This window comes from Triturus cristatus, chromosome 7, assembly GCF_964204655.1.
Source record: "Triturus cristatus chromosome 7, aTriCri1.1, whole genome shotgun sequence".
NCBI classification, from domain to species: Eukaryota; Metazoa; Chordata; class Amphibia; order Caudata; family Salamandridae; genus Triturus; species Triturus cristatus.
The window spans coordinates 985009064-985036935 of record NC_140590.1 but is presented as its reverse complement, the minus strand read 5'-3'; the positions used below and the strand labels follow the sequence as shown (position 1 = coordinate 985036935).

Here is a 27872-nt window from a genome sequence, read left to right as displayed (position 1 = left end):
ACCGTCTTTAATAACTGGTAGGAAGTTTTGGAGTCCCAGGGTGGGGTTGATGAATCGCTTAACCAGCTGTGTCGACACTAGTGTATTATGGAGAACGTCCGCCTTGTTGTGATGTGTGTATCCTGCAGGTTTATCTGACATCAAGCGTCCGTTCAGTGCACAGACTCATGGCATGCATTGCTTCTATAAGGGTGATAACAAGAGTATGGATTATTTGGGGCTGATTTTATAGGTTGGCATATCTCATAGTATTCATTAGTTTACTCAATCTCAGAACTGGGCAAGAACAAATTAAAGTTAAAATCACCTGTTAGGATAAGGCTAGACTTTGTGATTAGCAGATCTGATAGGTAAGCTAGAAGGGTATCCACATTAGTCTTTAATTTGTTTGCTTTAAGGTTTATATATATATTGAGTAATACAAATTTCTCCGATCCCTTTGCGGGGAGGGTAATTTTAGTTCCCAAAAGCCATCAAAGGCTAGTGTTATGATTTTTGGTTTTTAGAGTTCTCCTGACCAGAATTCCCAGGTCTCCTGAGGGCCATCCCTTTTGGAATGGTCTCACTGCAAAGATTTCAAAAGCACCATATCCGGCTAATTCCATTGGTTCTATATGCCATTTCTCCTAAAGGAATAGGAGGTCAAAATGTGTTGAAAACAACACATGCTCATGTGAGTCTTTCCATCTCACAATATTCCAAGAACAAATTTGGATGATATTAATTGAACGAGCCATGTATTATATATGGGGCGTCAATAAATCTGGACTAGGATAAAAAAAAAATAAGGTGTTAACTGCTGTTGATTGAAATGGAGTTAAAACTTTGAAGGGATTCTGGAATCCAGGCCTAGCAGTTATTGGCATGCTCTTGTCTTTAGTATGCAAAATCTGTCGCCTCAACTTGTGATGCTAACCAATACTCCACTGTTCTCCTCGGCTAAAGGGAGAGAACGATTGCTTGGTGGTGTTGGGTGTCTGTCGTGGGATTAGGATTTTGTCTGGGTTTCTTCCAGACTTGCTACTGCTGAGGTATTTGTGAAGGTTTTGTTAGGTCAGTCAGTTCAAGGGGTTTGAACTTTCTTTTGAGGGCATTAAGAATATTGATGGGTAGCGGTCTGGTTTGGGAGGGAAATAAGAATGCCCCATTTAACAAAAAAGGACTCGAGTCATGATGCGGTAAAAATCTGTTTGTATTTTAGTGCCATCGTTATGACTTCTTTACTCTATCCTTTCCTTGGAGTGAAGAAAGCTATTTTTATTATTGATCGATTGGAAATAATTTTTGGGGCATTCGGACGAGACTTCAGCAGTTTGAGAATATTGCCTCTGTTCAATAAATCTTGTGGCCCTCTAGAGCTGTACAGCAGTTCCAACAGAATAACAAGTGTCTCAGGCTCTGCTTTATTGGTGGTAGAGTCACTGAGAGGGAGCCAATTGGCTTCCACTGGGCTTATTAGTGCCGGAGTATTTAGCACTTAGACCGCAGCAGAGATGGAGTAACCCGTGTAATCTTGCTGGCTATTTATAAAACTCCTTCCTTCAAAGAGTATGGCGACTTGTACGTGGGAGACTTGTGATGCAAGAACTCTTCCCCAGATTTAACTTGCTCTGTTTGATAAACTGACGGAGTAGACCGTCATGCTGAAATTTTTTGTCTGAATTTTTTTGGGTACTTTTTCTGTGGTGATCTTATGACTTCTAGGTAGCACTGCAAGATATCCTGACGTATGAGGGGGGCGGTTGCATAGGGATCCCTGGACTCGTATTTGCTGATGAATTCGCTCTTACTCTCTTTTTGAGATCTTGTTTATTGTGTTCACGGGGAAGGTTTTTAAAGAGGATATTTAATTTTCAAACGCCTGAAAATCCTGATGGAAATTGGATGGGAAATTTTGTAATTCGATATTCGGCTCTTCTGAGGTCATTGCAACACATCTTTCAGCGGGATGGATATGTGAAGAGGGTTTAGGCTCAATTTTCAATTTGAGGTTCGCTTTGAAAAAGATGGGGTTAGAGGTTTTTTTTTTTACTGGAGGTTAAATGCAGTTCTATTTGGCATTGGAAATACATAGTGTGTTTATTAAGTCGTTTGAGTCTTTTACAATTCTTTTTCAAAATGTAGGCTTGAATTCTTTTTTTGGGTCATCACTGTACAACTGGTTCCCTTGAATTTAAACTGCAGCAATGTGCCCCTCTTCTTTAATCCGTTTGCGATTGCTTGTTACTATTGTGTTTGCGTACCTGTTTGCCGAAGGCAATAAGTCCATTGTTGGGGTGAGTTATGCTACTTCCCCTAAGGGCCGAGATTTTTTCATAGGAATTTGGATGATTTCCCTTTTTTGTGGCAGGATATGGGCTGTACCGGATGGTGACTCCTCAGGTATCTCAATAAAACATTGCTCTGTCTGGGATAGTGTTAGGTGAGCTCTAACTTGGCACCACTACCTTATTCGCCATTGTTGCATATCGTGTCCCAGCAGTGTCTTTCAGATCTTGGCTTTGCACAGGATGATAATGTATCTCAGCGGAGACAACCACTTTCTTCATTTGCACTGATTTTGTCAATTTTGCTTTGGGGGCATGCATCAGTTATACGGATATATAATTGATTTTTGGGTTCCAATTTAACTCATTGTATGGAAGATTGGTCTTGAAATAGTCCACTATAAACTGAAGTATTGCAGGCATATTTCCTTCATTTTGTTCAGTATTTGGGAACAGGAACATGTACATAAACTCCAGTCTGACTGAACTTTCGCCCAAATTATTAGAGTTCAAATTTTGCAGTTCAGTGTGGACTGTGGCCAGAAAGTGTTCTGACTTTAGTGCAGCAGTTAGCTGCTTTTCCAAGATATGTGCTTGTCTCGAGAGAACTGAAAACGGCAGTCATTACGTTGAGTACAGATGATAGTTCAACTAATGCACTGGATCATTTCAAATTTGATCCTCTTCAGGGGAAATCGAGTTCAACCTCTGAAGCTTGTAAAAATATAATACACTTGCTTCTTCGTCTGATATTTATTAGACCGTAAGCTCTGTAATCTTGCTGAACGGCTGGAGCTGCTTATGTAACACCACACTATTTGGATCTACTTGAAAAATGTTTTATTTTCCATGTACAGTTTGGGTGGTTGACTCAATTAGATCAGTCCGGTCTTCACTCGTTTGCTCGGAGGATCCTGTCGGCGTACTCGCTGCTCCCTCACACGCACTACCAGTGTACTCTTTGATGGTACCGATCACCTCACTATCTGATGCTCATTACCTTGGAGATACTGACCCCCAACCAGCCGGGACAGAAGTACAACCAGCGGAGAGATAATTCCCCTCCCAGCCCATCGGCCCTTATAGCCCTGAAGAAGTCGTGGGTCCATTACCCTGACGAAACACGTGTTGGCTGGGCATCTGAACGGCATTAAACCAAGAACAAACGCAACATTGGACTACTGTGATTATTGGGTTTCTGTAAATTTTGGATTTAGATTTGCAGTATTTGTTCTGCTTCTACTTTATCACGTGTGCACAGGAAACCTGTATCAAGTATTCCTAGACTTAGTGTCTACCTTGGGGGTTTGGGATCATCCCCCTGCCTGTGGCACCATCTTTCACTGTTTTTTTCACATACATACGTCCACAGGAGCAGGAGCCAACGCATACCGCATCACTTGAAAACCTTTTGTTTGTCTCAATTTGATTCGTGACCATTTCTACTGGCTCAAATCACTTCATGGCTGGAAATCCTGGCATATGGGTGCCAAAAGACATTATTGTGACATTGTTTATATCGGAGGGTGTAAGGGGAGCATTGCCTTGTAGATTATATAAACTAGAAATGCCAAACAGGGAGCCGACATGACTGTTTAGCTGTTTTTCATCCCTTCCTAGATACTTTTCGATTTATCATGGTCTTTTGAGGGCTCCAGGCAATGCCCTCCAACTGCCCTGGAGGAGTTGTAAAGTTGTGCTGAATCATCTGATTACTACTCAGTGTTGCACGGGCGCTCGCTGAGTAAGGTCATTGGATGAAAAAAAAAAATGTTTTAATAGCAGCCACTTTTTGCATCGACTCTGCTACCAGTTACTGCAAGCCGCATCACAACCACCTTCTCCCAGCAACTTTGCATACATTCAGGCTAATTTGCCTCAAATACTCCGCACCACATGGGGTTTGTGGTGCTCCCCGTAGTCTCCCCAACAAGCTAGGAACTTATTCCCAACCAACAGTGGTCAGAGGCGGTCCTGGCTGTCCCTAGGTGGTGGAGTGGGGTGAGGGCACCAGCAAACCAGCTCTTTTGCTGCAGGGGTGGGCACTGAAGCACGCAGCAGACTTTTGGAACACGGGCCTGGGGAGGCAAAGCTGGACCCGATGGGGGCCTGTGCGGAACGCCTGTAGGGGGCGGGAATCCCACAAGCCCACGGAAAAGGGGGGAGCACGCGATTGGGGTCCCCAAGCAAGCCAGTAGCTGCCCAATCAGGGCAAAGGACAAGCAGCTGGGGGGAGGTCAAAAGGTGTTGGGTTCCCCCTTTTTAGTGACAAGAACCCCACCAGCATATCGGAATCCCACCCACCCACACCAGAAGGAAGTGGTCGTCGTGGTCGTCGTGGTCGTCGTAGCTGCGGGGACAGGGTGGGGCGTAAGAAACCCAGAAAAAGATCCAAAGGGGAAAATACCATAGGTAGAAGAGCCGCTCACACAGTGTCCCTGGGATGCCTCACTGCAGGGACACAGGGTGAGCAGGCGAGTGACTAGCAAGGGTCCAAAGCAAGCAGAACAGCACTTGCAGTCAGAGCCGGTCCTAATGGACGCCCACAAAAATCAGTAGTAAGGGAAGCCTGGAATCATGAACGCTAAAACCTTGCACAGGGGGCAATTCGAACAAGGTTAGTGCTGTCATAATAAAACACCAAGCAGGGGAAAGTAATGCATGATGTAAATTTATATGGAGGATATGAATGACCAACCAATAAGTTGTGAGATGTATAATCGATGTGTGGAATAAACTGCGGCCTTTCTATGCAACATATCATGTAGTCACTAGAATGATTTATGGGTGGAAAGGGACGTATTTGGTTAAGGCACCAAGGTGAAAGGGGTGAACGTGTCCCTTGCGAGGGGTTCCCTTCCTTGGAAGTTGCTGTGATATTTCGTGGACAGACATCGCATACTTGGATGGTCTGCTGCTGCAGGTTATAATGGATGGTCACTTGGCGGTGGGCATCGTCTTGCGCCTTGTGCTCGAAGTAGCTGCTAATCATGCTGTCAGCAAGCCTGCTGCTCTACTTGATTGTATGTGGTGGTGGGAGGGGGGTCAGTGAAGTAGATGGGACAGAGCTGCCTCCGGATCAGCATGGGGTGATGAAAGATTGTTAATGGTGCAAGCAGGTAAGTCGATTTCACCAGGCCAGCTATCTTTAAACTGGCCTTCGAGCTTTGGGGCCTCAGGGAAGACGGAATCATGGAGTCCATGTGTGATGCAAAAAGCCGAAAGGTACGCAGGGTGCTGCTGCAAGCATTCGCGGCCGGTCACGTGATTCCGGTGTTCTCCCACAGGTCTCCTTCCCTTGTTCTCTTCAAATGGCTCTTCGCCACAGGCTGTTCACTCGCTTTGTACTGCTCCCTAGCATGTCCCAAAGTTCTCCTCTTGCACAAACACTTGCGAAGGAATAGGTTACTTCATGTCCAGGACTGGTGAGGTGAATAGATTGGGTAGAAGAAGATTAGAATATTGACCGGTTGGAGGACACTAGAGGCAGTTTCTGAAGAAAAAGCAGAATATGGGCTCTGGATTGGGAGATTTTTTTTTTTTAATATCTTTGAGAGAGAGCTAATAATTGTTAATCTATTCTTGTACAGCCTTACCGTGATCAGTTCTCAAGTCTTATTTGTGTCTTCTAAGTGTCCTTCTTGCTAAACAGGGTAATCATACGACCATTAATTATTTCTGCATTCATATTTGAGAAATTAATCTCGTGGTAGCTAATTTCGGCACCCTATTTCTGTAACTGTGTTCTTAATAACATACAATTAAAAGAACCTTTTTAATAATAAGTTATTTTTGTTTTTTTGCCAGGGGGAATTCTAATATATTTTTAGAAGGATGCTTTCCTCTTAGCCTGTAGGTGGCAGCGTTGCGCCATCTGCAAAGTTTATTCGACTACAATTTACACATTTTTAAAACACAAACACACTTATGTTTGTGTGTGCACATATACTATGTTCATATGTAACAGTTGTTTTAATGCACGGGGGAGACGACCGTACCCCCTTACACTGGTCAAATGAGGGGCCACGTTATGAAGAGTGCAAAATGGTATTTCCGTCAATTAGGCGTCACCCATCTAGCAGCGTGAATGCGCCTCTGAAACGCACATATATGTATTCAAATGTTGGCCGAAAAGCAGTTTTACTGCATTTTCCCCCTCCATTGCGTGCATACAAAGCGTTTAATAAGTATTGACACCACTGCAGCAACTGAAGCACTGTGAAACGGTAAGGCCTAAATTTAGAATGTTTCTCAATGTCCCTGGGCCAAAGACATTCAACCTTATGTACACGTTTTAGTGTCTCAGCAGAAACTTGCACTGCCAGCCACCCCCTCGAGGCTGAACACACTAGCACCCCACACCCATCCACCACAGGCGTCACGGGTGATGTGAGACTGCAAATAAAAGGGCCCGGGTGCACGTGGCCGGGTAACTGCTATAACCACGGTGTCTGTGTCACATGTGTTAGTAGCATGCGGGCCTAGCGCCCACAACACTACAATTACGTGCCAACCCATTCTAGCTCAGGAGGGGAAATCTCTTGCTTCTCCACTGACTCACATCCATCGAAGGCACGTCACACTTAGGCCGCTTCCACGTTGTTTATTGTTGAATAGCTCATATTCTTCCTCCAGTTGACAGACTTCTTACACGTTGTAAGGTTACCGATCCTATGCAAAGCAGATTATGGAAACGGTCCATGTTGGTGCCCAGGCATCCTTACCTTGGCGGTCGTACTCTCCTCCATCACAATAATAGGAGCATGGTAAGTTGGTGCGCAAACACCTTCACTCACTTCCTTTACAAGCCCGAATAAAGTTTAAGGTGGTGTGCATCACATATAAAGCCTTATACCTCACTCAATCTGAATATCTGTTCTCTGCCATTGAACTGTAGGGTGGGAACCCACATTTGAGCATTCAAGCCCCGAGAGCAGGGACCCCCGGCTGTGGAGGAGGGCATGAACTGCCGAATGGAACCCCCCGGGTCTTGCCCCACCTGGACACGGTGAACGATGTGCGGACATGGCCTGCGTAGGAGATCCCATCGGTTGGGGCGCGTGGACCGAGAGGCGGGTCCTTAGGCTGGCATGACGGGCCTGGAATATTGAAGAGCTGTAGAGCGCAGGTGTCGGGCTGCTCTCGCGAGAGGCGCCACTGTGTTTGCAAGTGAGGGGCTGGTTTTGGACAAAGGGCCTCCCTGGTGCTATAGACCTACGGGGCTGGGCAGGGTCTGTTGAATCTCGCCTTGTGGCTGGTCTCAGAAACTTGTGCGAGTCGCCCTAAAGTAGGCGGCCCCCGACGTTGAGTGAGGGTTGAGGTCAATGCTGGATGGACCGCAGTTGTGCTCCAGGGTAGCGCGACTCATTTGCCCACTTCGCTTACGCGGCTGATCTTCACAGACGATTGATCTGGGCACTGTTCCTCCGTCACTGCTGAGGGGAGAGGTGGCGGCGATCATGGGCAAGCCGCAGAAAGTTCAGCAGAATAAAATGGCCCAGTTTTCTGGAGAGGCGAGGGGCAATCAGGTGGCAGGAGATTGGGGTACGCAACCCATCGACCCCACAGATACTGGCTGCCATCAAACACATTGAACACAAACTAGATGCTATCACAGAGGTCAACCTCCTCCGCACAGACCCAGAACGTGAGCAAAAGGACACTGGAACAATCAGTGCAGGCACTACAAACAACTGTAGAGGAGCTGTGGTCCAGGGTGAGCTCCCTTTCGGACCTTTCCCAACGACTGAGACTAGGCTGGTGGAAGGACAGGGCAGGTCCTGCCGCAACAACCTCAGATTCGTGGAGTTCCCCAAAAAGGCAGAGGGTAAAAATCAGTGGGGCAATTCCTGGATCAAAACTGAACTGAAACCGGTAGTATGGTCTCCAGTATTGGTCATGGAGCAGGCACATCGTGCGCTGGCACCCAGGCCTCCCCCAGTGCTTACCCACGCATGATTATTGCTCGTATCCTTAAATGCAATGATAGGGGTCTAATGCTCCAGCATGCGTGCAAGGGTGGGATTTAAAATATGGAGAGCAGATCATAAGAATTTTACCGGATTATACACAATATTTTTCACTGTCTAAAACAGTTTTTTGATGGGGTCTCTAAAAATGCTACAAACTCCTGCTTGATAGTATGTCTAGCCTGCTGTAGAGGGAACGGCTTCTAATCTATCGTTTATATCCCAGTGAGCATTATAGTGCAGTACATCCAGCTGCGTTGGCGACACCCCCACTTTTTGTTAGTCTGTTTTTCTGTGCTCTTCTGATTCCTTTTATTTCTTCCTCTTTTACCTGTTCTTCCTACTTTCATCTGGCTTTCCTCTTTTGGCTAGGGTGAATGGGGGATTGCCCCTCACTGGGTGACACTGGCTAGTCCTAGACGGGTGGGTGCACTGTGGGGGTGGCGACCCCCTGCTTAAGTGATTTTTAGGGGTCTCGTTTTAGCGCAGTGAAGCAGAGTGCTATTGTTGGTGGACAACCACTGCATGGTTTATTTGGGGGGGGGGGGGGGGGGGGAGGGGGTTCGCAAAATTATCAATATTTCTTTTTGTTCTATTTTCTGAGTTTAGGGTTAAAATCGATGGAAAATGCAAACAAGTTTTGTTTAGCGTTTTACCAGGGGAAGAGGGGAGTTGGGAGAGTGTGGGTAGTGTTTTTACTGAACAGTGACAGTAATTTGCGGCTGCTATTTGAATCTGCAGCTGGTCATGCAGGGTTGGGTCTAGTACATTCCTCTTGTCCTGCTTGGGTCCCCGTTCCCTGGCGACAGTGGAGGTTTTGACTATATCATACCGGACACACTATAACGTGGACAGTTAGTATTGCAACCTGGAATGTGCGGGAAATAAAATGACCATATTAGGTGGTATAAGGTCCATTCATATGCAAAGAGGAAGGCCATTCAGATACTATTCTTGCAAGAAACACACCTGACAGTTTGAGACAGATAAGACCCACAAAAAATGAGGGCAGTTGCACTCGTCCACATAATAGTCTTATGCTAGGGATGTGGAAAAATGGGTGGCCCCAGGGGTTCCTTTTCAACACCGATACACTAAAGCTGATGTGGTGGGCTGATAATATACTGCTTTATGGGTTACTAAATGGTAAGGAGATACATTTCCTAAATGTCTACGCCCCGAACATAGACCATGGTGCTTTCTTTAGAATTCTGGACACCTTGGGCTTGAGTGCGATCTTGGGGGATGGGATAATCTGTCACCAACATGACTGATATCCCGTCCGCCGTAATACAATAACATCATATCCTATGGAACTTGTAATACGGCGGACGGGATATCAGTTACATTTGTGATGGAGTATCCCACCCGCCAAGATCGTATTCAGCCCCTTATTACCAAATGTCCAGTTCCCACTTATATGGGAGAAGTGCATTCAACTGCATCTTGAGTGGTACACTAGATAGGCACCCTACGTGGTTGCATTCTACATTGGCCAAGACACAAGCTTTAACTGAGATTATGGATAGTTTGGATTGCATTTATATCTGGAGGGAGCATCACCCCTTGACGCGCGCATACTCCTATCACTCGTTGACACATAATACATCAAGCTAATTTGATCGTATATGGATGTCAAGAGACATGGTTGCCAAAAAGACAGTTGCAGCTTAACAATGTAGATTTTTATCAGATCATGCACCACTGATAATAGAGTATACCACAGCGCACACAATTACATCTCTCCCTTTAAGGAGATTGCAGCCAGAGGCATTGCAAAACAATGTATTTCGCGCTGAAATATAGGATGCTCTAGAAGGATATTTTAACTTGAACTGGGAGTCCACCCCTTCAAGAGCAATTGAGTGGGATGCCTTCAAGGTGGTGCTCCGAGGAGAATTCGTTAGTAAAAAGATTGACATTCAGCACCAGTTAAGGAGCAGTTGGTGGTGGTCAAGAAAACACTAGTGGAGAAATGGGACCAGCTGGATACTCTAACTTTAAAGAATGCAGGCAGAAGCTTCATAGGGAGGATGACAAGTCCGGTAGGCTACTTGGCTGGTTACTTCGGAGGGAACAGCCCCGGTCACAGATCCTAACACTCCATGCACCGGCGGGAGGCTCGCTCTCCACTCAACGGGGTACATTAAGTGAACTCCAGAACCATCTTCACTGGGTGTATCGTCGGTTGCCTGTGGTGTCTAGTACAACTATAGGGGATTATCTAAATGCTCTGCGGCTCTTGTGATTGACGAGTGAGCAGAATAAGGCCTTAGAGGCGGCCATCACCCACAATACAAAACACCAAGACTTGACAGTTTCCCTCCTGAATTTTAGCAAACATATATACATTTGGTAGTATGCAAATTGCTAGAGGTCTCCCTTGAGGCCAAGAGGATGGGCATGTAACCGGGGTCTATGAGGGAGGTCGCAATTGTTACGCGATACCCAAAACCAGAAAGTATCCCACATTGGTGGGGTCACATAGGCCACTGTAGAAGGTAAAAAACAATACTAAGGTTGCTTGCCAAGGCTCTGGCCAACCGGCTAAAAAGGGTAATTGGTGCGCTGGTGCACGAAGACCAGTGCGGTTTCATACCGGGACGTAGTACAATGTTAAATATACAGAGATTGGCGCAAGTACTTTTTTCCATGCAACAAAACGACAAGATGGGAGCTTTGATCTCCCTGGGCAATGAAAAGGCTTTTGACACTGTCCATTGGTATTACTTGTTTGAAGTATTCTGAATGATGGGCTTTGGGCCACAGTTTGTAGGATGGGTCTGGTTGCTGTACACAGCATCCACATCCAGGATATGACTGGGTGGGTTGGTGTCAGCAGCTTGGCCAATGGAGAGGGGAATGAGACCGGGATATCCCCTTTCACCTTGGTTTGCTCTCTTAATGAAGCCGCTAGTGACACACATATGGGAGGCCCTGTCAGCGCATGGAATCAAATTGGGGCATGCGGTGCATGTAGTGTCCATGTATTGGTCAAGTTTGGTGATGTGGCGGGGCTATGAGTGAACAAGACAGGGACAAAACAGTGGTGTTCCCGCTGGGTTCACTGGTCGGAACTGAGTCGGATAGATTACCTGATTTTCTTATAAAAGCTGACCAGTTTCCATATTTGGGTATACAAATAGCACATTCACCGATACAGCAATGTGACCTGAATTTGGGCAGATTGGTACAGGGATTGTGCAAATCTGTTGAGTTCTGGAGAAAGCCTCCAATCTCTGTGGCAGGTCGCATACCCCTTGCTAAAACGGTCTTCCTCCCCGGTGCCTGCATCACTTGCAAAAATACCCTAAGCGACCTTCCTCACTCGCTATTCAAAGAGCTAGACTCCTTTTTAGTCTCCCTGGTTTGGGCAGGTAAAAGGTAAAAAATGAAATTTTAAAGTTCGTAAACAAGATATAAATGAGGGGGGCCTGGGGCTCCCTGATCTAGAATTATATCATTCAGTGGCACAGTTACAGCATGCGGTTTGATGGCGTTACTCGGAGGACAACTGGGAAAAAAGTTGTTCGAGGGGTTTATTTAGCAAGAGAGAGCAATTGGGTAAAGAGGTAAGGTACTGAGGGAGATGTGAGGTAGAAAGAGGAGTCCGAGAGGTACGGTAGAGAAAGAACAGAGGTAAGGTGGTAGAGACAGAGAAAGAGGTGAGGTAAAGACAGATGATGGGTGCAGAGTGAAATAGATGGCAGAGAGATATAGGGAGCTCAGATGGAAAAAGGGCAGTGAGGTCAGAGAGATAATGTAGAGAAAGGGTTGAGGGAGATACAGGGGACAGAGAGTGACGGATATAAATGCAGGCACACAGTCAGTGACAGCGTGGCTAAGGTCATTAGAGAGAAGAAATAGTGAGGTATTTTGGGTATAACGAGAGAGAGAGAGGAGGAAGGTGAACGTATGGTACAGAGAGTATGACGGTACATTGATGTGGAGAGAGGGTCATGCCTGAAGATGTGAGGTTAAGTACGTAGGGAGAAATTCTACAAAGCTTATTTTTTTTAATTGCCACAATCTGCCCGATAGTACGAGGGATAAGCCTGGGCAGGCCACACTTACATTACACACTAAGAGGCAGAGTTACTGTGCTGCGCAATGGGGAGAAAGTAGCGCATTTATTACAAAAAATTGGCCTGCCACTGTTCACTACCCCTGTGCTTGTTCACAAACAAGCTGTCCAGCACCACTAACAAACTTTGCACCTTAGTGAAGAGATGTGTGTGTGCGCCATCTAGTAGGATTTGCACTGGAAGCATATCCTTCCAGGACAAAATACTAAGTCTGGACTAATTCTGAAGCATTCTAAACACTGTATGTGTGCAGTAAAGTGCAGTGCACATGTACTGCGTGGAACCTTTAGAGAAATAAAAACATGTATCCATGTTAACACCTGCTTCAAAGAGGAGTTATATTTTTGACGCAAAGCCTGGCCACTTTAGTTTTTGAGGCAAAGTCCAATCTACCATGGGTGCTTGACTAACCCGCCAAGTTAAACCTAAATAACGCCCTTAGACGCAAAGTGGCGCAAGGCACTATCTGCACTGAGAAAAGGGTACTTTTCCAGAGCAAAATACATTTTGTGCTGGAAAGTAAATGTGCTTTCAAGAGTTTGCGCTGCTTTCCACCACTTTGCATGAACGGTAAATCTAGCCTTAAGTTTCTGTTAAGTATGCTCGGCTGTCAAATTAGAAAACACGTTGATTTTTTTTTAATGAGTAACCTTATTATAACAGGAATTTCGACCGTCCCACTCACTTTAACAGGGGTACCTTGGATGGTGGGGGCAACTGTCCACTTTGCCCAAGACTTCAATCTTCTCTGGAAGGAGGCATGTACTAGTCCCGGTTCCTGCAATGAGTTAGTGACTGCAGCCAGCCAGGTGCTGGTCTTAAAAGACAACCTGTAAGTTTCTCCGTTTTATGCATCAGTTTCGCCTCTTGTGAGGCTACAAGTATGGGTAATGTTGGGAATGGTGCAGAAACTAGCATATATGGACCAACATGCAGGTTACTAATAGCTGACTGGTTGTGGTTCAGTATGGATATTTAGATCCTGAAAAAGTTGTCTACACTGGCTGACTACAGTGAGAGGCGACTTTCCCTCGTTAGTCTTTCCTTCTAATTTCATATTTTTGACGCTATATGGCCTCCCAGTGTTTAATCATTTGTTTTACAAGACTTACACCCCTCCTCTGTAAATCACATAACCCAAGTTCGTAGGCACACTTTATCGGACGAGGCGAAAGCATCTACACGGGATTTATAGCAATGTTCCAAGCCATGTAGCACACACCAAATATGGACTCCGGGGTTTAGCATTATTTACATGTTGCATAAACGTAAAGGACAGCCATCTCGGTTCTTTTAGAAAGGCCATCAAATCCCTCACATTGGATAACGTTATCAACGGTCAGGGGCCTTTCACACTGAATGGGTCTAGAAACAACTGAACTTGAAACAGCAGAGGTCCATACTTACTTGAAAGCGTTACGTTTAAGTACATGAAAAATACAACGAAAATTCCCAGTCTTTATATACTGCTTACTAATGCTCGGAGAGCAGAGGCTCATTATCGCCATTCTTTAGTAAAGTAGTAAAAAGCACTCTCTCTGTGCAAAGGACATTTATGTTTGCTTCATAGTCATTCATTTTAGGCTGAATTACAAATGCACTGAAATAATGAATATTAGTCTGCGCTATATAAGCAACTTGCCCATACATACAAAAGCAAAATGGAGATCTGCAATACAACGGAATCCTTCCAATATGGTGAGCTAAACACTACGAATTCCGAAAACGACATTGCACATAATTTCATGCAACATCTGAAAAGGCACTGTTGTGCTTACCATTCGGATGGAACATTTTTGATACAAATCTAACAGTTGGAGGTTTATTTGGATATTCTTCTGAAAATTCTATTACCAGCTTAAATGTACCTGCAAGAAAAGGAGAAAGGCTGTATTCTAAGAAAATTACACACATTGAAAATCTCGCACTTTATGGTTAGAATAGGAGCAGTTAAAAAAAAAACATCAGCAAGGTCTACTTTGCAAGCCAAGACAATGATTACAAACTCCAGGCAGTCACCAGAGTCCTTACAAATAAGAAAGAAATGGTCAACAATCAAGACCATTAAGCAATATGATCAATATACTGGCGCGGTGTCTTCATGAGAGACTGATGACTGTATCAACTGCACATCAACAGCTGGCTTTTGCGTGCACATTCACCCGAGAGAATAGAAAGGCACAGTGCCATTACAAAGCAATTCAATAATTCATAATATTGTGGATATGAGCATGCATCTCCTTTTGAGTGCCCTAACGTTGGAGGTAGAAAAGACAAGGCGTTAGCTTCACGCGCGACAAGGTTTTTCAGAACAATAAAGCAAACAAAAAAACAATGTAAAAACATGACCTTTGTCATTTTTTTTTAGATCTTTCGAATTGAAAAATAAATGACTTAAGTTACTTTTTTTTTTTTTTTGAAATATTTTATTTGAGAGTGCGTACCGTCAAATACATATTAATAGGTGGGTACATAAATACAAATAATAGAACATATAATTATTATACCCTCGTACAGTACAAAAACAGACAAAGTAATAAACAATGGCATACAATACAAATTAGATTGGTATCTTAAATGTTGACACCGCCTATATATCATTCGTTTGTAGTCAATTTTGCTGCCCTCCATGTAGCCACTGGAGCCCAGAGTCGCTTGCCCAAATCCCTCAATTTTGCTCCCTTTAAATCATATAGTGCCTCCTCAATATTATGTATACCCAGCATTCTGCACAGCCACATTTGAAAAGTTGGGGCTTCTGTATCCTTCCAGGCTGCGCGGATTAGAATCCTAAGAACTGATACAGAGATAAAGACTAAAGCTTCAGCCTCAATACTTATGTTTAGTTTCACATCACAGCCGACTATTAACAGGGTCGGGGATAGAGTAATTTTAACATCGAGTAGCCTCTCTAAGAAACGTGTTATTTCAATTTTGATTAATTTCAATTTTTCACAGCCATAGAACATATGTATAAGATCTGCCGAGCCTTTACCACATCTGGGGCAGTTACTGTCTATTGCTTTCCCCCACGAAAATAGTTTTTCGGGCGTGTAATATAAATTAAATAGGGTTTTATAATGTTGGGCTCTGAGATTCGTAGAGCGTAAGAATCTCTTGTCCATAGCTAGCGCCTTATCAATATCTACTTCTGGATCTCCTAATTTTTTAGCCCATGCAGCTTCGATTTTGTTGATATCATCTGGTATAGCATCATTAAATATTTTATATATATCTCTAATTCTGTGACCCCCGGATTTCAAATACTCAATTAATTCAAATTTCCCTAGCAAAGTGATACATGGCCTAATTGTTTTAATTTTATTTACAATCTGCATGTATTTAAAATCTTGAAAACCTCGTAGTGAATAATGTTGTGTAAGTTCTTCAAGTGTTCTGCACTTGTCGCCAATCATTATTTGGCCCAGCTCTACTATGCCTTGACTCTCCCAGTGACGCCACGTCCCATCCCTACTAAAATTTGGAAAGTGTGTTGAATTCCAAAGTGGCGTGCGATAATGGAGGGTAGGTATATCTAGAGCTTTTTTAACAGTTTTCCAAATATACCATACATCTTCTAACGTCTTATATCCAATTTCCTTGAAATAACTCCTCTGAGTTTGCCTTAATAGAAGTCCTACGGCTTCACCACCTACCAATAGTTGAAAAATTGATGGTATTTCCATTTGTCTGAGGGTTGGGCCACCCGGGTGAAATAGAATAGCCATGTCTGTAAGGAGACATGCAAGATGGTAGCTCTTAATATCTGGCAGACCCAACCCACCTCTATCTCGAGGTAGTGACATATATCTATTTGACCGCCTTATTTTACCATATTGCCATAGAAATTTTAAGAAGATGGCCTCAATTCTCCTAATAATTTTATCATCAATTTTAAATGGGATTGATCTTAATTTGTAGAGCACTTTAGGAAACACTGTCATTTTTATAACGTTAGCCCTCCCTATCAATGACAGCTGTAATGAGTCCATTCGTTTTAAGTCTGTTTCCATAGATTTCAAAAGAGGGGTGTAATTGTCGTTGATTATTTCACCTGGTTCTGCGTTTATTGTTATTCCCAGGTAAACTACCGATGCTACATATCTTCCATCCACCTTGTCTATTTTTTTTGAACATAGTACCTGAGTTTTGTCTACATTTAGTCGATAGCCAGACACATCCCCAAACTGAGTGGTGATGTTAACTACCTCCCTCATTGCTAGCTCTGGATCTTTTGTTATGACTGCTAAATCATCCGCATAAGCGAGAATTTTAGTTTGAAACCCATTTGATGTTACTGGTTTGATAATCACGCTGTTCATTAATTGGGTTATTAAAGGATCTATATAAAGCGCGAACAAAATTGGAGAACAAGGGCAGCCCTGTCTAGTACCCCTTGTTATATTGATCCTATCTGATCTTTCCCCCATTAATTGAATTCTAGCCGTTGGTGATGAATACATAGCACGAATAGCTTGACAGATTCTGGGGCCAAATCCCCTTGCTTCCATAACCTTCCATAGAAAACTCCATCTAACGCGATCAAATGCCTTCTCTGCATCGAGCAGGATCATTGCGACCCTCTCCCCCCTAGCAGCACCAATATCAAACAATGTAATAGCTCTCCTAATGTGATTTGTAGTTCCTCTTCCTGGGATGAATCCATGCTGCCAGGGGGAGACCAGGGACGCAATAACCCTCCCGATGCGAGCGGCCATAATTTTGGCATATAGCTTGTTATCGCTGTTTATCAGGGATATTGGCCTATAAGAGCCTGGGTTGGTCTTTGATTTCCCTTTTTTGTGAAAGATAGCTATATTGGTTTCTTGCCAAGACTTTGGTATTATTCCGGTATTCATAACACCATTGAATAGATCTAAAAGCAGTGGTGTTATTTCCTCCCTTAAGCTTTTATATACCTCCAACGGTATGGCGTCCGGGCCCGCAGCTTTTCCACTTGCAAGATCTTGCAGAGCTTCGGATATTTCCGTCACTGAGATGTCTTGTTCCAAAGAAGTGATCTGGCCTAAATTTAGCTTACTACCCATGTCTAACCAGCTTATATTCGTGTGCCCTCCTACCGCTTCCTCCTGATATAATTCTTGATAGAACTTCCTAAACCCCTCCAGAATTTCGCCAGGTTTGTTGTACGTTTGGCCCTGATATTCAATTTGTGACACGATGTTTTTACTTGCGACCTGCCTGATTCGCAGAGCAAGAGCTCTACCTGCTTGCTCGCCGGTTTCATAAAGACGCGATCTCTGTGCCTGATAGTATGCTGCCGCCTTTCTTGCTAATTGTTTCTGGATCTCGGCTTTTATGGAATTTACTTTATGTAGGCTCTCGGCAGATTGATCACCCGTGCTTATATCTTGTCTATGTTGTGTCTCTGCCTCGCTTAATTTTCCCATCCATGCTTCCCTTTCGCTATTAGCCTTTTTCCATACGTTGGTGGTGTAACTTATGGTCTCTCCTCTTAATCCTGCCTTAAAGCTATCCCAAACCACTCCCCGTGAGGCACTATACCTATTAGCGTCGAAAAAGGAATGAGTCCATTTTTTCAAGCGAGTAATGTAGTCGACATCCGTTAACAGTTTTTTATCGAATGTCCAGGGTCTGGGGACCTTGACTGATCTATTAATCATTATATTTAGAACTAGGGGGTTGTGATCTGACATGATTTTGGGAAGCTTTTTTATTTGAGCACTCTTAAGTAAGATGTTTGATATCATAAAGTAATCTAATTTCGAGTATTTATTATAAGGATGTGAATAATATGTGTGCCCTGGATCTCCGGTTGATAAATTTCCCCACACGTCATATAAGCCATGTGACTGGATCATAGACATAATTGCTCTAAACACCCTTGGCTTACTGCCAATGTATGTGCTACCATCCATGAAATTCGCGGAAATGTTGAAGTCTCCACATAGTACTATATTGGTGTGCCAATCAATTAATTCATTTTCAATGTTGCTAAAAACTTGTGGCTCATCTGTGTTGGATCCATATACTGTGCAAATAGTGAAGCCTAAGTTCATTTCGCATATTGCCCATCTACCTAGTGAATCTGCCTTACACCTTTTGGCCCCTCCCAACCCCACTTTGCCAATTATGGCCACGCCTCTTATCATAGAAGTCTGGGATGTACATGCCAGCAATTCATAGCCTTTGAAATTCAACCAGTGTTTTTTGCTCCACGGTAGGTGGGTCTCTTGTAAACATATTAAGTCTAAGTTTATCATATTTAGATACTGCTCAAGCTTCCCCCTCTTTTTCCAATTATTTAATCCTCCTATGTTAAGGGATCCAATACTAATTCTAGACATTATCAGTTTTTATGCGCTTCCATAACAGCAGCCTGACCGGGTACCTGAATTCATAATAAAAACTCAATATTTGTTTCAAATTTCCTCCTTCATGCAAAGTCCCTTTAACGGTACGAACTCTCTTCATTTTATTATTTTCTCCCCCCAGATCCTCCGTCCAACCCCCTATCCCCCCCTCCCTTCCCACACCTCTTACCACCCCCCCTCCTACCACCCTTCGAGGCATCCTGGGTTTAGACTCACCCAGCTGTTGATGGCCGTGTGATCCACACGCCTGAGCCTACTACCTGGCCTGCTACTATGTAGTCATACTTATTATCAGTCTTACTTCAAACAGTAGTAATTGAAAGTTTGTCAGCACTAGAAAGCTCCTTCTGTTCAGTTGTCATTTTTTTTGCTTCATACTTTCTTCAACCTCCTTGAGATAGACCTCCGCCTGTATCTCACTTGTAAAACTCCTTGTTGTGCCTTTATATATTATTTTTAGTCGTGCCGTATTTTGCAGATAGACTGTTGCTCCAAGTTTTTCGAAGGGGGCAAACAGCTGTCTCATTCGCCATCGTCTTTCTACTGTTGCGTGTGCAAAATCTGGTCTTGCAAAAAACTTAAAGCCCCTGTATTCTCTTTGAGCGGTTGGCCTAGCAAGATCATATACAGTGTCACGCACCACAAAGTTTCCAAAGTTTACCAGGAGAGCTCTCGGGTATTTAGGTGATTTCTCTGACCGTTTTGATGTTGACAGTGGAAAGCGATGTGCTCGGCATACTTCTTTATCCATTTCCCAGGAGTTAAGTTCCGGGAAAGAGGATTTCAATAACTTAATCATAAAGTTTCTTGGATCACTACCTTCCGAGCCCTCGGGAATCCCAAGAAATCGAAGATTGTTCCTTCTTGTTCTATTTTCTTGATCTTCAAGCTTTATCATTAAGTCTTTAATTATGCCCTCATGCTCTTTGGCTTGCAGTTGCAGTCTGCCGACGTCTGATTCCAAGTTTTCTGCTCGATCTTCTACCGAACACATTCTATTGGAGATTTCCTGACAAGTATTGCCAATTTTATTGATAGCGCCTTCCAATTTCTGAATAGCGACATGGTTTCTTTGACTATCTTTCTTTACATCCTGATGAAAATTTTTAATTGATTCAAGAACTTCACTCAAAGTAGGTTCTCTATGCTTCAGCTGCCCATCTTCATCAGGATTGTCAGAAGGGATATTCATATTTCTTTCAGATTCTGGATATGTTTTGCGATGGGGACTTTTGCGTGACAGTTTGGTTCTCGCTATATTTTGTTCTGGATTACTCCCAGGGTCAGTTGTTTCATCCTGAGCTGTATTTTGGTGTCTTTTAAGTTTGCTTCTTTTTCTCCCAGATTTTTTTGTTAGTATGTAATCGCAGAGTAGAGTATTTTTAATTCCGATTTCTGTTGGTAATAGCATTTTTTTGTCCGGCTCCTCCTGTCTAGGATTCTTGCCATGATCCGACTCTTCGCTGGATTTGCTGGATTCACTGTATTCGCTAGATATTGAAATTCCTGTCTCATAAATCTCTGATTCAGAGCCATCGGAAACTGCTGCCGAGGTATATTCCTTTGTGGGTTGGTTTAAACTCACCAGTTCTGCTGTGGTGCTATCTTCCACTTTCTTTTTCCTTATATTTCTCTGTTCTAGATATTCTAGACGGTCTGCCGGCGCTAAGACCTCTTCTGCAGCAGTCTCGGTCCTACTTTGTAGTCCTTGTTGGTCCATTGTGATTGACACAATTTCATTATGAAGGCCATTATAGGGGCCAGTCTGTTGTCTTTCTTTGTTTGCGGGGCTAAATATATTTGAAATTCTGGGTTGGGACCCTGATGAGTGCCCAGTTATATTGGCCACAGCTTTTAACTTTTTGATCGTCTGTAGTCTTTTGGCCTTTTTCTCCAAAAGATCAAGATTCTCCATACTTGTCAATTCTTTTTCCTTTTCGATCTCTTTTATTCTCTGATTTTCCTTAGCTTTCTTTTTTTGTTTCTCAACTTCCTTATTCCGTTTCTGTTCAGTTGGACCAGTCTCGGTGCTTCTCTCTTTTCCATCAGACTTAGTGTCCTTTATTTTGCCGTCATCGTTGTATTCGTCGTTTTTTTCCATTGCTTTGTAACCCCTAGTTTCGGGTCGTCTTTGTGTTCCTTTTATCTTCTGAGATCCTTGTGAGTTGAAGACCTCTTTATTATTCCATCTGTCCTGGCCCTCTGAATCCTCTTTATTCTCTTCTCTTTGGTGATTTCCTTGTATTCTCAGTTTCTCTTGATTGGCCTCGCCTTGTATCTGGGTCTGAGCCTTTACATTAACATTAGCAGTAGCATCGTTTGGATCAATTGTATCGATTGTATCGATTGTATTATTTGCATTGATTGCATTAGTTATAGCATTGGTTGTGACGTTCTTTATCCCAGGCTGATTTTGAGTTTGAGTTTCACCCTGCGGAACAAAGTCACTGGTTATATCATTGTTTTTCTCTTTATCATTTTCCAGACTTTTCTCCATTTTTGTGTTCAGAGCTTGTATAACAGTTTCCGTTATATTTTCAAGCAGCACGACGTTGCCTCTGGCCCCTCTGGCCCCAGGACCTCCTCCTTTAAATCTTGGTGCTGTCTTAAATAGTCTTGGGAGTCCAGCATATATCCCTTTCACCCATAGATATTTGGCAGCAGATCCTGAGTTTCCCCCCAGCTGTAGATCAAAGCAGACCATCTGAGAGTTTAGGCCAGTCAGTAAAAGCCCATGCATCAGCTCCTTATATTCCTTTTATATTCCTTTTATTCACTTTAATGCTTTAATGCTTTTATGCTTTTCCTTACTGTCCTTACTGTCCCCGGCCTCCCCCTTTTTTTTTTTACCCGTTTTTTTTTTTTTTACCCGGTTGCACTGGACTGAATGGATTAGGCGAATCGTTTACTTTAACGATGTCACAGCCTCACGTGATCACCCCCTGCCTATAAATCCTCTGCTGCCGTGTCTGCTGATGACGGGTAATAGCAGCCAGTAGCAGCCAATAGTTCCGGCAACCGGCAATCGGCAATCAGCGGTCGGCGGTACACGGGGCACGGAGCTGAGCACAGCTCAGAGCAGAAGGCAAATCAATTACCGAAGGGAAGGGAAATGAGGAAACGAGGCAGCAAAGCAGCGGAGCGGCAATGGTGAACCGTAGCCCAGGTAGCGAAAGATTTCAGTCTCGCATCGCGCTTCCTCGCGCCTCACCACGCCTTCCGTAAATGATCCGTAGATGATCCATGCCCTCCCTGCGAACTCTGACTCTGACAGTGCAACAAGGTAGTGAGTACGGGATCCAGGGGTCGTGAATAGTCTATTAAGGATAATGGATAGACAGTAAGTAAATTATGGGGGCGAACTCTGCACTTGGCCCATGTGGTCGCGCTTTCTATTTCCCCTCTAAGTAGCAGGCCCCGTCGTTTTTTGATAGGACTGTTGAACGCAATTCCTACAGTTCAGAAGCTCAGGAGTTCAGGAGCGCAGATAGTGCAGCAGAACAAGCACAGGTGCGCAATTGACAAAAACTCGGTGGAAAACTCGGTGGAAACGCATACGGCAGAGTACAGTGGGTACAGCTGAACAGGGTACCTGCTTACATCTTCTCACTCTTCACCTCGCTCTTCACCTCATACTGCGCCGTAGTCATCAAGTCATCAGGCCATTCTCTGGCAGTCAGTGCCTGAACGCCAGCCGCTGAGTGAGAGCTGATAAAGAAAGGATAAAGCGAGGTTTCTACTTTTCCAAGGTTCAGGGGTTCAAGGCTGACAGCCCACGATGCGATGTGCTGTAAAGTACTTGTATCAAGTTGTATCAAACATCTCGCATGGCCCAGGACTCAGGAGCAGGCTCTGCAGCAGCCTCTCACACGGACGCCATCTTAGTGACTCTCTTCTACAACCACATGTACACAATGTCACTTACGAGTTATGGCAAAATCGGTGGGGGGGGGGGGGGGGGGAAGAGGATCTCAAGTTCTCCTCATCTTGTAGGTAAGTAACTTAAGTCATCATAAATGACTTAAGTTACTTACCTACAAGATGAGTTGCAATGGGTTTACGGTTACTGAATTTGTATTCCAGTAGGACTAAATCTCTTGTAATAAAACTCCAGTTGGTCTGCAGAATTTATCAAGCAAATCTGCATTGTCAGCATATTGTAGTTTTAGAAGACATGATCTAGTGTTATTGAAACTTTCCTACATGTCTGCGACAGGGGTTGGAAAGAAGAGGTGCAAGCACGCAGCACAGTTGATGTTTATTTTACTAGATGCATAGGCACTATGTCCTGGCTTTCACTGTACTTGTGCATTACAATAGCCGAACAGTCCTTCGAGGTAATTTTGGAAGATCCCATTTTAAAGGTTTTTTACAAAGACGCTGCCACTCGATCCTGTCAAAAGCGGTTTAAAACTCTATAACACATACATATAGCAGTGTTTGAGTTATTTAAAACGCGATGAATAAGCATTGACAGGGGCAATATATTGTCCACAATGGCACTATCCATACTGAAACCTGCCGGAAACCATGAAAATATGTGGTTTTCTTCTAACCAAGCAGCAAAATCTTCCAATAAATTGTATCAACAGAAACGTAAGGTAATTTGCCTACAATTACAACGAACCATTAAACACTTTTTTATGCAGGAGTAAAAGCACCAACCCTTTTCATGACTCCGGTAACACATAATTTAAATAGTAATAATATTGGAGCAGCAGGCTCTGCCCACTATGCAACTGGGGACTAGACTTAACAAGCATTAGCATAGCCAATAGGTCTCGCCTTTGGGACCTTATAAGTGTTTAGTTATCCAGCACAATATCCTTGGCGCAACAACATCAGCTGTTGCATGGCTAAACACTTATAAGGTCGCAAAGTTTCCTTTACATGCACCAAAACAGTACCCCATTTGAAGCATCAGTGAAGTGAGTCTAAGAGAAGAGGGTAATCTGGAGAGAGAGAGAGAGGGAGAGATATATGAGGAGGGTGAGGTGATGGTGGAGAGAGAGGAGGGTAGGGTGGACAATCTCTGTGTAGTAGACTTTTACAGTTCTGTAAAGAAAGCCCTCTTTCGCATCAACTGTTGCAAGGTTTGGACTGATGCTGCTGTTTTTTTCAACTCTGAAAGTGCACCAAGGCCTGCCAACCAGGTCTTGGTGCCAGTACTCTGACCCTTAAAAGATATAGGTCTACTTGGCTCACCCACAACTGGCATAATTTGACATGCTTATAAGTCCCTTGTACATGGTACTAGAGGTAGCCAGGGCCTGCAAGTTAAAGAGTCCCTCGTGGACTGTAGCACTTATTGTGCCACCACAAGTGTGGCAACGCACGTGTCCCGGCCCAGAATTGTGGCATTCTGGGCTAGCCAGACGCCACACTTTAACAGGAAGTCAAAACTAAGGAGGAAGATACCTGGTAGACATTGGACTAGTAGTCACAACATCTTGGGCTAACAAAGAAAGGACATGTGCCAATAGTGTCCTGCTTGAGGAAAAGTTGTCCCTGAGCCCCAGACAGAAGGTGACTCCAAGAGTCAGATGGCTGACTCTCTATTACAGACATAGGGCCATAAAAGTTGAGAAGCCTTCTCCTCTGAAAGCCCAGCTCCAAGGAACCAGACTGCCACTGGACACCGAAGTGCAGCCTGGGAAACTGATTCCTGACCCTCAAAAGTTGCGCCAGAGTCGGCTGGGCCCAGGAGTGCAGTTTGACTTTGCGCAGTACAGAAGTTACTGCAAGTTAAAGGGAACCGCTGGTTTTGCAGCAATCCTCGACCACTGGCAGCTGGTTTTGTTCTGGACTACACCCTGGCTTAGTGGGACATCCACCCCTCGGCCAAAGTCACCACTCCATGTTTGTGGACGTTGGGGTGGCAAAAAGGAAGAACATCATGTATTTCTTGAATCAAGACCATTCCATTGATTCTTATGGCAATTCACCCATAAATCCTGGAACTGGATTGGAGACTGCTTTAACTGTGAGGTAACTTCAATTAGACCTTATTGGTCTCGGTGGCTGGCTTCCTGTCCTAGTTGGCCCTCACAAGAGGGCCCTTATAGCCGTTTTCAAGTAACTTGCATTGACCAACCCTAAACCGCGAGAAGCGGTAGATTACAATGATTTATTGCGCTACGTGAAAAGCCGTGATTTATTGTTCCTTTAAAAATTCATAACTCTGGAATCCTACGTTGGATTTTTGCCATTAGGTGTCTACTTAAAGATAGAAAATACAACCTATATTTATAAAATAGTGTTGGGTTTTTATTGTCAGTCAGTCAGTCAAAGGCTTTATTTCGATAAAAACATATCATAAAAGCTTTACAATTAAAAAAGAGTTTAAATTCATTTAGGTTAAAATCCAAATATTACAATAAGAATAAGACATATCATAAATAGATGTTAAGAACGGATTAAACAATTTCTTTAAGCCTTTTGCTTCTAATGCGCCATGCCCAAGATAGAAATTTTGATAGGGCGCAAGCATACAGAGGGCGGGAGTCAGACATTAAAATACGTAACGCCTCAATGTAGTGCCTAGTGCCTAAGGAACGGCACAATTGCTTGAGCCATCTTCTTCTTGGGTAAACATACTGTGGGCATTCAAATAAAAAGTGGGCCACAGACTCTTGTCTGGATATACAAAAAGGACAAAATTCAGTGGTCTGGGCAGGGGGATTCCACCGGGAAGTAAAAACATAAAGTGGGAGAGTCCCGGTCCTAAATTTGAAGTAAAGAGATCTATCATGAGGTCTCTCAATAATGTCGAGGTACAGTTCCCGGATCGGCTGTTCCTTGAATTCCAGAAAGTCCTCCGTAAGTCTACCCAATGTACAGTTCGTTTTTCTTTGGGTCGCAATCCAATTCCAATATAGAGACTTAAGCGTAGCTTTCGGGGGGGAAGACCTGTTTTCCCATGCTGCGCTTAGCCCGAGATTGCACAAGAGGATTTTCATGTCGCTCAGCCACTTTATCTTGTGCCATCCCGGGAGTGACATAACTTCTGAAAGGCCTTTGGCATATTTAGCTAGTTCCGGGACACGCCATAGTCGGGCCCATAGCAGTAGAGGGCGAAGTTTCGCCAGGTCATCAATAGGACGACAACCTAGGTCGAGCATCAGTGGGGTCGTTGGAGTACCTTGAGGGAGTGACATGATGGCCCTACAAAACTTTCTCTCAGCTCTTGACAACTCACTAGTATTGCATGAACCCCACAGCTCAGCCCCGTAAAGAGCAGAGCTGACTGCCCTTGCTGCATAAATTTCCATAACAGGGGCTATAGGTCTAATAGCACAGGAGCGCTGTTCCTTCAGTAGGGCCCCTGTTACTCTCTTGTGGGCTAGCAACATCTTGCATAAGTGGGGGGCCCATTGCATATTATGAGATAAGCGAATCCCTAGGTAATCAAACACATCCACCCTCCCCAAAGGTACGGCATTTAATTTCAAAGGGCGCACAAGTTTTTTGGGGGGGTTCATCACAAGATATTTCGTTTTGTCAGTGTTGATTACCAGGCCCCGTTTAGCGCAAAAGAGTTGGAAGTTATTTAATAGTTTTTGGAGGCCCATAGGGGATTTGGAGAGTAAAAGAGTGTCGTCCGCGAAGAGGAGGGTAGGGATACGTTCCCCTGCCAGGGATGGTTCATCTGAAGGATCGTTCAGCAGATGCTCAACCACACCGTTCACATATAAAGAAAAAAGGGTGGGGGCTAGAACACATCCCTGGCGGACCCCTCTCTCTACCGGGATTCTACTAGTTCTCTCTCCATCCCATTATTGTGTTTCTTCTTGTCCAACTGTTTTGATACTTTTTAATGCTGAATATTTGTTCCTTTGATAAAGCTTGAGTGCTCTGAGCCACAGATACCCAGGACTGAGCTACGGTTTTACAAACAAACCTGACTGGACCGGATACAGGATTGTGTCAATTACATTGTGAGGTCGCACAAACACACCATTCCATAAACCATTTTCCTCACAAATTTGTTTCCACAGGCTCTTGGTTCACAGGGTAATGCACGCTGCCCCCCTCCCCATCCCCACCTGCCCTTTTTATTTACACAAAGACATCCTGGTCACTCCCTTGAGGATGGGTACGTCCCTTGATCCTGGAAGAAGAGGGAGGAAGCGTAACCACCTGGAGACTGAGAAACAAAGTCTTATATTGAGAATATAGACTTCTCCCCACCTATCTTGAAGTGAGCTCTGGTAGGTGGTTGAACAGCTTGTCCCCTGCTCTGTCTCTCTGGGATAAGTAATGGTGACCTTGGTTCACACCTTACAAAAGCCTGGCTGTGCCCTCTACAAAGGCCTAGTCCACATTTAACCTTCTCTGCAATTAAGCTATTTTCTTATACTAGACCTCATCTTTTCTGGCCTCACTGAATTTGCCTACAATTTATCCGGCCCCACTTTTGAATCTAGTTTCCAATAGCGTTTTCCACCCAATAAGCAAGTCTGTGTGAGGACAAGAGTAGAATGTTCAATCCACAGCCTTCCCCAGTTATTTGGCGAACCCTGTAGACACCTCCGTCCTCTACCAACCGAGGTCACCTTACCGTCCACCAAAGTTGTCATAACAAGAAGCACGGGTGACCCATTGTCCCTAATTCTATAGATCAGGTTCTACTGAACATGCGGTGACTGTTTTGTGAAGAAGGTCATTCCTTGAGCTGAGGGAACATAGGTCAGATGCTTACAGTCCTCCTCCAGTAGGAACAGTCCAGTCTAAACTGCTAGGCCAGGACCCATTCAGAAAGGAACACAAACAATCCCAGACCAGTTTCGGCTTACTTGGGCATCGCCAGCAAGTAAACAGGCCGAAACCCATCTAGAGTTGCTTGTTTTCCGCTTCAGAGGAGACCTGGCCTGGAAGTTCGGGCAAGACTGTTGCAGGGGAAGGTAAAGGTGAGTCAATAGATACTGATGAATGCGGTTCCGGTTCTTCAATGGTAAACAAACTATACATTTTAAATTACATTCAAGTAAACTTAAAACGAAGAAAACAAAACTGGTTTAGTAGGGTAAATTGACACCTTAGAAGAAACGCTACTGCGAGATTATAGGATATCCGCTTCAGCAGCACTAACTAGCAGGTATCTCGAAGAAAGTGCTTGATGTTTTAAACGTGCACTAAAGTTAAATGTAGCAAATGAAATTTAACACTGAACAGCAGCTATCAATGTGTTATTTT

General features: G+C 44.0%; 1 protein-coding gene across 1 annotated transcript in view; it reads right to left on the bottom strand.

Annotated features, from left to right (window-relative positions):
- Positions 1–27872, bottom strand: part of LOC146810958 (ubiquitin-conjugating enzyme E2 B) — an 81066-nt gene that overhangs the window by 19266 nt on the left and 33928 nt on the right. Inside the window, exon 4 of the mRNA XM_085618019.1 lies at positions 14100–14189. Coding sequence (XP_085474145.1) covers positions 14100–14189 — 90 coding nt within the window. The remainder of the gene's footprint in view (positions 1–14099; positions 14190–27872) is intronic.